Source organism: Oncorhynchus nerka, linkage group LG21 (assembly GCF_034236695.1).
Source record: "Oncorhynchus nerka isolate Pitt River linkage group LG21, Oner_Uvic_2.0, whole genome shotgun sequence".
NCBI lineage: Eukaryota > Metazoa > Chordata > Actinopteri > Salmoniformes > Salmonidae > Oncorhynchus > Oncorhynchus nerka.
The window spans coordinates 9,661,282-9,673,178 of NC_088416.1; the positions used below are offsets into that span (position 1 = coordinate 9,661,282).

General features: G+C 41.0%; 2 protein-coding genes across 2 annotated transcripts; one reads left to right on the forward strand and one right to left on the reverse strand.

Annotated features, from left to right (window-relative positions):
- The first annotated feature begins 1,262 nt into the window (after window positions 1-1,262).
- lg21h17orf67 (linkage group 21 C17orf67 homolog) lies at window positions 1,263-5,269 on the forward strand. Its single transcript, XM_029624394.2, has 3 exons — window positions 1,263-1,371; window positions 4,003-4,091; window positions 4,461-5,269. Exons 1-3 carry the CDS (start codon window positions 1,314-1,316, stop codon window positions 4,575-4,577), a joined length of 264 nt encoding a protein of 87 aa, XP_029480254.1. The 5' UTR covers window positions 1,263-1,313; the 3' UTR covers window positions 4,578-5,269.
- Window positions 5,270-7,160: 1,891 nt separating this feature from the next.
- On the reverse strand, window positions 7,161-10,865 carry LOC115103558 (chromobox protein homolog 8-like). The gene is made up of 5 exons (XM_029624395.2): window positions 10,710-10,865; window positions 10,568-10,611; window positions 10,280-10,345; window positions 10,066-10,132; window positions 7,161-8,842 (listed from the first exon to the last, which is right to left on the reverse strand). The coding sequence occupies exons 1-5, from the start codon at window positions 10,776-10,778 to the stop codon at window positions 7,973-7,975; spliced, it is 1,116 nt and encodes a 371-aa protein (XP_029480255.2). The 5' UTR covers window positions 10,779-10,865; the 3' UTR covers window positions 7,161-7,972.
- Window positions 10,866-11,897: the final 1,032 nt, after the last annotated feature.

The window sequence follows — 11,897 nt, forward strand, 5'->3', positions numbered from 1 at the left end:
GGGAATGAGCCAATGAAGTCCCACCCAGTTGACTACATTAAAATGGTGGAAGCCCTCAATGGCGCTGCCCATGCTTAATAGCCTTTTGGCCACTAGAGGCCCCTATCATTCTCTATGGTTATTTATGCTGCAATGTGATTTGTAGATCAGTCATTTTCGACTCCCCTGCAAAGTTGAACGCCCTCATTATCAATAGTGTCGTTCGTTTTAATTGGCCAATATGCTAACGAAACCATGACGTACATTTTTACGTAATGCACAACTGACTCTGGCAACTGAATAACAGATCAAAAACAGTTTGTTGAGGGGAAAGATTTAGAGCTTTTCGTTCAACACATTTAAATAGTATTACTAACATTTGCCTCAAAGGCATCAAGGCACATCTACATAACATAGTTATATTATAAACGCAGACAGAGCTTCACATTCACTGATAGGTTACTAGGCCTATAGGAAGTTACCCGTAATTTCTTAAATCTTATATTTAGGAAAAACAGACACATTATTTGGGCATTTCTACATGATGATAGAAAGAAGTTGAACAATAACTTTATTACATTACATTTGGCTGGAATAACTGTTAAAAACGAGGCACGCTGTCAAAAAATCTTGCAATCCAAACAGTGATAAGGCCAAAACAATGTTTTTACGGCACTTCGATACTGAAGCAGGTTAGGAGAATTTGCGAAGGAGCTTAGGATTCTGAGGTTAAGGTTAGGACAAGGGTTATGGTTAGCGAAAATGCTATCCTAACCTGCTACGGAAACAACTTTGTATTGAAGTGACGTAAAAAAAAAAGTGTGGCCCAATGCCGATAAGGCGCATGGCTTAGTTTCCGGGAAACCAAGAACAAAACAGAATATAGCCTTTAAAAAACCACTGCCTTGCGAAAAACACATCCATTATTCCTTAACAAATTATCTCTGTATAAAATGAGTTTTGCGCGCCATCAAGTGGATAGAATCAGCATTGCAAATTTGAAATCATAACACTAAATCTGCAACTGGATACAGATGTAATTCAAGCTAGAAGAAAAATATATTTGAGTACGCTAGCAAAGTTCAAACTGATGAAAAAACAAGTATATTGCATGCTATCATCACCACCAAATAAACATACAAATAAATACACGTATCATGCCAGAACAGCAGGCACATTGACACTCAACAGATGTTTTCACAGTTATGTGACCCAGTTTTGTGACATTTGGATTGGGGAGGGGATCGGTGACGTAAAATGAGAATTTACCCCCTCATCTCCTACGGACTGGGGTCTCAGTGCAGAAGTAGCCGGGCAGGAGAGCTGAGACCAAGATGAAGAAGTTTGTGGCATTTTCCCTCTGTCTGGTCCTCTTGATCATCTACACAGCAGGTAGGCTCATTTTGAAGAGGTAAATTGCCTTTAGAAAAATGTATTAATTCACCTTTTGGTGGCTTGTGAAGGTCTCTGATAAAAAGTTTATCTTTGCATTTTTTTCTAAATGTTAATGCAATAGAAATGTTGTTTTAAAGAAAATATGATTATGCAGTTGTTAAGTAGTAATTAATGCAGTACTTTATATGCTCAAATAATTACATGCATAAAGCAAAGTAATTGCTTCATAATTAAACTTACAAAATAAAAATGCAATTCAGTCGTGCACAGAAAAGCAAATATTGTGTTGCGTCATTGTAACTAGTAAATATGAAACTGAATACATTTCTGTTGTATGAAGATATTGCATGAAAATATGAAAAATAAGCAAAACAAATTATTGTTCATGTAAAACAAAACAAATATGGCAGAATTGTTTTAACTGCAATGCACATAGCTCATTTAAATATTGTATTGATCTGCCCCCTTTTACAATATATCATGTACTTCCATTTTTAAACTCTTATCAATGCCGTTTCAAAATCATTGCAAAAAGCCTGCCTGAGCCCTGGGTAGTGCTTTGCCACGTCGCTGTGTGTGCCTGGCGCTGTTGACAGAGCCAGCCAGGTTCATTTTCATACCCCCTCACAGGTTGGTCTTTGGGGGTCACGTGCTCCAAGGGCTGGCCTGGTTCTCTGGAAAGTGGGGGAAATGAATGGCTACTTTGTTGCTACACCAAAAAACAACCTCCTAATGATATTCTGCTGCTGCTGGGGGACAGACAGAGACAGAGCTCTATGAGACTAGGGTTGCATCTCAAATCACACCGTATTCCCTATAGAGTACCCTATGTCACTGATTTGCTGCAATATTTTCGTTTGAGATAGATGTAGACAAATTAAGGTTGACGTTCATTGTCATGAATCTTGCCCTGGAGGCAGAACTGAGCGATTTTCCGCTAGATGGGCCAGCTACAAAGTCAAACTTGGCTATATCATTAAAACGAATGTCTTAATTTAAGGTTAGGGTTGGCGGTGTGGTTAAGGTCAAGGTTATGTTTAAAATCCGATTTTGGGGGGGTATTTGGTATTTATTAAGATCCTCCTTAGCCGCTCCAAAAGCATCAGCTATTCTTCCTGGGGTCCACATGAAACATGACATTATACATAGTACAGAACATTATTAGTCAAGGACTGAAATACATACATTTACAACTTCGCACATAGCCTACATGCAGTGCCTTTGGAAAGTATTCAGACCTCTTGACTTTTTCCACATCCAGAGATGTTCGATCGGGTTCAAGTCTGGGCTCTGGCTGGGCCACTCAAGGACATTCAGAGACTTGTCCCGAAGCCACTCCTGCTTTGTCTTGGCCGTGTGCTTAGGGTTGTTGTCCTGTTGGAAGGTGAACCTTCACCCTAGTCTAAGGTACTGAGCGCTCTGGAGCGGGTTTCCATCAAGGATCTCTCTGTACTTTGCTCCGTTCGTCTATGCCTCGATTCTGACTGGTCTCCCAGTCCCTGCCGCTGAAAAACAACCCCACAGCATGATGTTGCCACCACCATGCTTCACAGTAGGGATTGTGCCAGGTTTCCTCCAGACGTGACGCTTGGCATTCAGGCCAAAGAGTTCAATCTTGGTTTCATCAGACCAGAATATCTTGTTTCTCGTGGTCGGAAAGTCTTTAGGTGCCTTTTGGCAAACTTCAAGCAGGCTGTCATGTGCCTTTTACTGAGGAGTAAAAATTTTGGTACCCTTCCCCAGATCTGTGCCTTGACACAATCATGTCTCGGAGCTCGACGGACAATTCCTTCAACCTCATGACTTGGCTTTTGTGTGAGACATTATATAGACAAAAATATCCAAAAACCTGTTTTTGCTTTGTCATTATAGGGTATTGTGTGTAGATTGCTGTGGAAAAAAATATTGAATACATTTTAGAATAAGGCTGCAACGTAACAAAATGTTGAAAAAGTCAAGGGGTCTGAATACTTTCTGAATGCACTGTATCAGTACATACACACAATCTCTAGGTCTAATACACCGCTCAGTGCAAATTACAATACAATATATATAAAATGACTGTGTCGATTCACAGTTCCCTTTGTGCAGTAAGGTGTTGTTTTATCTGTTGTTGTTTTTAAACTGGTTTTTATTGCTAGTTTAAGTTACCTGGGGTGGCAGAGAGTTCCATGTAGTCATGGCTCTATTTAATACTGTGTGTTTCCCAGCCTCTTGTTCTGGACCTGGGGACTGTGAAGAGACCTCTGGTTGCATGACTTGTGTTGTACCAATGGGTGTTCGAACTGTGTGCCAACTGCTTGAACAGACAGTTCAGTACCTTCAACAGATCAAACACCTCGCACAAAGACCAAGAGTGATGCAGTCAATCTCTCCTCAACTTTGAGCCAGTAGACATGCATGCCACTGACACTTTCCCTCCGTCTACATCTGGGCAGTAGTCCAGGTGTGACAAAACTATGACTTTGTTGCTCTGCCAGCTAGTGACCACTTTGCAGAGCTGCCTCCAGGGCAAAACTTATGACAATAAATGCCAACCTGCGTAGGCAAGCAGTGATGTTGCACAGTCAGCTCTTTGAAAACGAAGAGACATTGATGTCTTGAAATGATTTGTCTCTCTATCGACAGATGCAAACCCAATCATCAAGGAGAGCTATGCTAAGCAACTTCTGCGGACCAAGAGGCAGAAGCCCGGCCACCCCGATGAGCCAATGAGGGTAAGGTTCAAAGTGCAAGGGGCACAATTCGAAACCTGCAGCGTGGTGCTCATCCTTCTAAGAATCCATAAAAAATGTTTCACTTATCAGTTACCATGTAATTTCTTCTGTTTTGATATGATAATGAGAGATGCTTACGGCTTGATAAACTAACAGCACTTTAGATAATATGTAGTGATACAATGAAACTGCTTGTCAACTCTTTCTTTCCCTGGTGTGTTTCATTCCAAAAAAGAAAAAGACAGCCCACCCCATTCATGATTCTCTCACACTCTCTTCCCCCCTCTTTTAACTCTTGCCCCCCTCCCTCCCTCCCTCCCTCCCTCCCTCCCTCCCTCCCTCCCTCCCTCCCTCCCTCCCTCTGTATAGGAGCACTTGCTCCACATGCAGGTTCTGGATCAGAGGGCCCAGGAGACCAACCTGGAACACTGGCTGAACCCCCACTGCTACCCCCGCTGTGACAGGAACTACGGACACCCTGTTTAATCCCCAGTGACCTCGCCTTGACTCCTCACAGCCCAGGTTCCTGTCTGTCCAACACAACCATAAAACATGCCTGCTTGGGTCCCCTGGGGCTTTTTGAGTAGGGAACAGGGTAGCAAAATGCTGTGTAACAAAAAAGGTACCAGAAAGTACATAATTTCACTACATTTCGGACACATTTGAACACAATGTACAGTACCTATAATTAGCCTATTGGCTGATCAGTTTTGTATTTCCCTCCTGATTGGTTATAGTTAGAATTGGGGTAAACTGATTCTAGGTCTTTTTTTTTTTTTGTCTTCTGGGGAACAACTTTTTCTGTGTGGCAGAAGGCGTTGACGGCAAGAAGGATGTTGAAAACTGTGATGACGACAATGATGATGATGACCATGATAATGATATGAGGGTGAAGCTCAGAGTGTAACTCTGTCACATGCATTTCATGATGAAGCCTCAGCAGGGAACATGAGTGGCCATCAGTAGATACTGGCCACAAGAGCATGATCAGCTTATTCCAGCAACATTAGCATACAGGAAACATATAAAATGATATTAACATCATAGAGCATACATGATCCGTTTATATGTGGATACAGTTATGAGAAAATATACATTGTATTATGTAAAACAATGTTTAAAAAAAACAATAATGTAATAAACAATCTAATCAAATAAATAAAAAATATGGAAATGTGGTGTTTTTTTCTCTCTTCCGTTTTGAAACTGGACTTTGAACAGGCTTCGGTAAGACTTTAGAGAAAATAAAGACTTTAACTACTAAGAGGAACTGTGAAGCGGAAGATTTTCCATGGTGACATGAGCAGTCATGTGGGTTGACCCCGCTGCTGACCCGGGGTTACGGTTGTTGCGGTCGGCCATGACCCGAGGTTACTATCGTAGTTTACTGATGTTTGGGGAATTTAAAGACAGTGCCCTTCCGTCGAGTTCACTGTATGACTCTGCACAGTGCTGTTACTTTCTCGCGCAGGAGGCTCTACAGAAGAACGGCATGCTATTGACCACAATGAATAACAACTTGTGAAAGGAAAGAGGATAATTATTTGACACAAAGTATTCCACGCTTTATCGCAGATAAACTGAATGGCCGGGGGCACTAGGCTAAATCCTACGCAGTTCTGGACGTGTGAAGGGAGTAAATATATCCAGACAAGAACAAATACAGTTATTCTCCGAAGTGAACGTCGTGCAAATTATTTGTAACATTGCGTAATATATCATTAAACTGATAATGGCCATATACGACTGAACCGGCACAACTTTTACATGCAATTTAAGAAATGTGCTGCTGATGTTTGGGCTGATTAATGGCCAAAACTATCGAACAATTATTGATGCATTTGGTCAAAATTTTGGGAAACTTTTATTGTATTGTGTTATATCCCCATGATTCAATGACCAAATCTAACACCTGACGTGTGTTTCATCTGGAGAAATTGTATTGTAGCCTATCAAGAGTCAGATTGTTCAATTACTATCTGTATGAGGCATGCGACCATCATCGAATGATTCTGCAAAACGAATGCACCGATAGGCGTACAAATAGGCCACTGGAACCAACCAAGTAAAAAAAAAACAGAGTAAGCCCGCAACAATCATGCAAATTAATCATTAAACATTAAGCCATAGCCTATACAGAAATGACCAGAGTCTTTTGTCAGGCAAATGCATTCCTGCCAGACATAAGTGTAATAGCAGGTCATAACGTACATTTCGTAGGCAATCTATGTTAGCTCTGATGACCTATTTGGTAACACAGGCCTACCTACCTTGTGACCCCACATAACCATCGTGTCCATTCCGCAGATACCGATGGGCGCTGGATTGTAATTGGTTTATGATTTGAGATTTTTTTTTGCAAAAGTACAATTAAATTATTCATGTAAGCCCAATGTCAACCGTTTAAAATAATTATAGGCTACGTTTTTTTTCTGTGAAGTTTGCAGGACGACAGCACAATTACATTTAAATAGAATTCAATATAAAACTCTTATTAAAATGCTTTATCAGCTGTCTCTGAGTCCCTACTATCCCATTCTTTTAGCAATCTTTGTCATTTTAATAAAAACAAGACAGTGAAATTAGTATTCTATTTTTAATGAGAGCAAATAGGCCTATAAATTTGAGTTGCTTCCCGATTTGTTTTGAAAAAATCTAAATCATTAGAAAATATATAGACCAAGGTCTTGACATTCTAGGCCTTTGTGGACCGTTGCCAAAACGCACTAATCTCAACGAAAAAATAGGACCTATTTCTCTTCTATAATTGGCACTAAAATATTGCTAAGAAAATGTAATTATGAACCACGGCAAAGACGAGGTAAACCTATTCCTGCAATTGGTCTATAAATTCGAAATATGGTCAACGTTATTTGAAATTAGGACAACGGGAAACATGCGAACTAAAGCAGCTTCCTAAATAAAAAAATAAAAAACATCACCAAAATATTTCTGAAACCTGTAATTCTATAAAGCACATTTGCAACTTTCATCAGTCCTTTTCACAACCAAGGCAAAAAAATAATCTTAAAATCAGTTGGTCGAAATCATGACAACCAGAAACAGAGACAATTGCAACAAGTTTACTGGAAAGCATCTCAAAAGCAAACTGTGTGACATCAGGTTGTGATCATCCTGTTACATTGAAAGCATCCGATTTGTATGTCCAACACAGATGTCAACAGAAAGACAAGCAGCTTTCTCATTTTTATTAACAGCTTATAAAATCTGGAAACAAGACCGACATCTGCTGGCCTATAGCATTGCACAGGCTATATAAACTCTTATAGAGGACATGTAGGTCAACAAGACATCGATTTGATTCACTTTTTTATTAAACCTTCCCAAAGGTAAACTTTTGCAATGAATAGGGTAAGCTACGCCTCAAACTGAAACGGCATGACCTGGAACATATAGTTCACACTAGAATTGGTTTAGGATTTCTCCATATTTGTTTTTCTCACTGACATGTGAAATCAAATGACAAATGCGCCCCCATTATACCTCTTAACATTTAAAAGGTACTAGCTTGACATAATTATAGCCTGTCTGACAAAGTATATTGTTTGTTTAAAAGCGGATTGTTGAAAACTAAAAGCCATTTGTAAACAAGTAAACGCTGTACACAAGGCATGCAACTCTTTCAAATAGCCTACGGGTGGTGATTAGCTTCAAATGGACTTCCTTTCATTTTGGTCATTACATTTACTAGACTTCCTACTATAGTATATATATATACATTTCTGCACATACAATCCTGTAATTTGCTTTTATACATTACATAAAAAATCTGAATGATAAATGACACTATAAAGTACGGACTTTTCAAAATAATTTGGTACAAGATTGACAGAGCTGAAGAGAATTAAAATCAGAGGAAATCATCTTTTATCTTTGAAAAATCCTTGATCTGTGCTACTCTCCCTGATAGTCACTGTCAAAAAGTTTGTGGTCACATCAGTCACCAGAACCTTCTCCACGTTGTTCAAGCAAGGCTTCCAAGTCACCTCATCCGTTTGGCCCAGGATCCGCGACACAGGGATTTTGGCGATGAGTGAAGGCTTCCCCCTCTGTGGCAGCTCTTCGCTGGGTTGATGCACATTCTTTTTGGATAGGTGCTTTAGTTGGGGAGGGGATAAGTAGTTTGAGGAGCACTCTTTAGTCCTGCAGGCCTGGGAGTCTGAGCCTATTCTGTGTGAGTGCAACATGCCCCTGTCTGGGCCGCAGTGCTGCTGTGTGCTCCCACTAGCCACAGGCCTAATTTGCTTGTGGGGATAACCACCCAGCTCCTCCTGGTGCCTGTGGGCTAGTTTAATCCCCCTCATCTCAGACCCCCTCTCTTCACCACCGGACAGGCCCAACTTGGCCAATTTGAGTGGGCCGTATGTCACCTGCTCCTCTGCCCTCCTCTTGGGGGGCGACAGGGCGGCGGGAGGAGCGTTGAAGGGATTGTCCTTAAATCGCAGCTTGGGTTTGGGCCCTCTCTTCTTGGGGACAATCACAAAGCCATCGGGGCCTGGGGGCCTCTGGAGGACTGGTTGACGGTGCTCTCGGACCGGTTCTGGGGGCCTGACCCGCACACTCTCGCCCCTGTTGACGGTGCTGGGTGGGAAGATGGTGGGGACCACGGCCCTCAGCCCCTCTCGTGCTCTGGGGGTGATGACAGGCTCTGGGGTCGGGTAGGTGACGCGTATCCCCCGGACCGCATCGCTCCTGAACTCGTACAGTTTGGCTTTAGCTTTAGCTTGTGCCTAAACGGGGAAGGAAACCAGAGAAGAAACACTTTTGAACGGGGGAAAATCTTATCAACAAAGATGGAAAATTGAAAGTAGGCTACTGCTGCCGATGGCAATGTGGGAAATGTTTTTCCACTTCTCCAATTTCAGTGGGTATAATGTTCTCTTTCATAAAGAAGAATTTAAAATGTCAGTTGAGGATACTCTTTATTTGTCATTAAAGATATATACTAAGAGTATGCCAGCCGCTTTATAATGGCTTAATAAATGCGCACTTGCAATTAGCAAAACTATTTTTATAACAAAAGAGTATAATTGCAACAATACATGTACACAATTATAAATGAAGACAGTAGACAAAATCTTTACTTCTCATTATATCCCCTGAAGAATTTACAGGCTACACCAGTTTGCTAGCACTTTTACACTTTCACAATAGTTACTTGTTAGACATGTCTTTGCAGCTCAGTTTGAAAACAGCCATTTACCGGCCTGCGAGAAAACCTGTACTCTAAATAAGATGCTGGTATTAAGCAATTGTCATAGTCGGCTCTCGTGAAAAGACACGCGCATTCGTTTGATGACGTCTTCAGATTTTAAGATTTCATTTAAAACCAGTCCCATGCAAACTTTTGGTCTTAGCTGTAACGATTGCTTTACTGATGATTACTTTTAACTTTTAACTTTTAACCGTGCAGAATAATCGATGCACACCCGAATAGACGAACCCTCGCTTTTATAAGCACATTTTATATTCCACCCGTGTAGGCCTAAATTGAGTTAATTTCGAAATATAAACAATTAACCTGGCATGTTTATTGATCAATTTGGCTACCTGTCAATCCAACCAATTTACCATGATTCGGTTTAAAAAAAAAAGCGTATTAAGGTCTATTAGCACCAGCCTAACTAATTAGTCTCCCTAAATACACATTCACACCTACACAAATACACATCTAATGTTGCCAAAATACCGGTAGGAAAAAAAGGTGATTCTCATGGGAAAACTTGACGCGTGGGATCCTTCAAACTTGCATATTTACGTTAGTGCAACAACTGCTATATATTAACCAGATGAAGAACCTGTGGATACACAGTGGGTGGAGACTGTGGTCTGTTTACATGCCACATGCTAGAAATCGTGTCCAACCATGCAGCCCTAAATTCAGTAGATTCCACAGTATCATTGCGTGTTGTATGGATTATTTTCAACAATGCATGCATATCAACATAGCTACCTTGAGCAGAAATGTCTTCGGTTTCGGGCCTCTCTTTTTGGGCCCAAATAGTTCCCTTTCGCGCTCCCTGGAACAGCAAGACACCCATTTTGAGTATCAAGAGAGTGAAGTGCAATAGGCGATTTGCGTGACGGATGCATTTTATTTTGCTGTGCAGCTAACATTGCATGCAATGAATGTACAACATGAACAGGCCCATATCCATACAATTTACCTCTCTTCGAATGCGACGAAGAGGCGGGAGTCCAATATATTTTCCTCCGGTTCCCAAGTGCTAAATCTATGGAGAAAAATACAATTGACAGAGGTTAGTTTTCCACTACATTGGGAAAGCAAGCGAAGATACGGGCTAACGTTAGCTAGCTTGCTAACACTGCCAGCGTGCTGCGCTGATTTTGTCACTAGCAGATGCCACCTAGCTAGCAAGCGAACACTACAGCTAGCAGCCAGCAACATCCATGTAGAAGCAAGGTTCTCTAGCATTAAATTCAACGCAACTTACTTCGGTGACCAGCCCTTCCATTTCACAAGGTATTCCATTCGACCCTGCGTGTCATCAGAAATAGAAAAAGAACGCTTCGTTAGGGAACTGCAGTAGCGCGTCAAAGTATATTATGCATGTTATGGAAATGTGTTTCACATACTCTCCTTATTCGCCGTTTGATGATAGATTCGGCTGCGAAAACCCGTTCCCCAACTGCAGACAGCTCCATGTTTACTTCAATCCAGCTACCGTTAGCTAAAGCTTGGTGGTGAACGCTAGATATTTTTCTCCCCTGTCTCGCGGAGTGAATTCCAGACAGCCCATAATACTCCTGCACAGAAAAGACGTCATCAAAAAAAATATATGTGTTGCCTAGGAACCGCAGTCGGGGAACCATTTAGAGTAAGCCCATTGGGTTACCCGTTGCTACGTGCCCGCGGTTGCTAGGTGAGTAGGAGGAGCGTCCACTTCTGGAAATTCTTAAGGGGAAAATGGTGGCATTAGCGCGGTGGATCAATTACTCGGATTATTCGGAGATCTTTAAAAACATATGTCGCCAGATATATAACGCAGAACATGTGCAGAATGAAAAGAAATTAACAATGGGAGCAACGTTCCTCAAATGTAATACGCCAAAGAGGTGAAGGAAAGCAGATTGAATGTGTGCACATTTCAGTTAACAACTGAACTGTCACACAATATTTCAGTTTAAAGTGCTCCTAATCAATAGTTTACAGTCATGGTAAGGTAAATTGTATGAAGAGACTAGGAGACAATATAGGCCTAAAGGAAATGCCCTATGTCTAAATAGAACATAGACTATAGATCACATTCATGTGCAATAGTTTATCCTTATTCCAGTTCTCTTGATCCCTACAGTTTTGTCTTTTTCTCTCGCAATAAATGGTGTCAATTATAGTCTCCATTCAGTAGTATATTCGTTTAAACCTAAGCTACAGTTTCCATACACGTTTGACTTCATTCAACGAACACAATCGAAGATGTCTAAATGTGGGGATCGGAGAACACATTTCACCTTTAGCTTAGTCGTAAGTATTTACCTAGTTTATAGCCTTTAAAGTGTTTGAGTAGGCTATTGCCATCAAATTGTTAGGTAGGACCTCAAATAAAATGAATTAAGCTGAACATAAACTTTAGACCAATCGGGAAAATATTGTAATTATAGCCTATTAAAAGTTGAGCGAAACAGAAATTGGCCTATAGTTTGAGTTAGGGTATGGAAGTAGGCCTATGCAGTCTAATTAGTTGAGTAGGGCTAGGCTTCATATAGAAAAACAAAAGCTTAGAATAGAGCTTGTAGGCCTATGCATGGACCTCAATTAAGCAA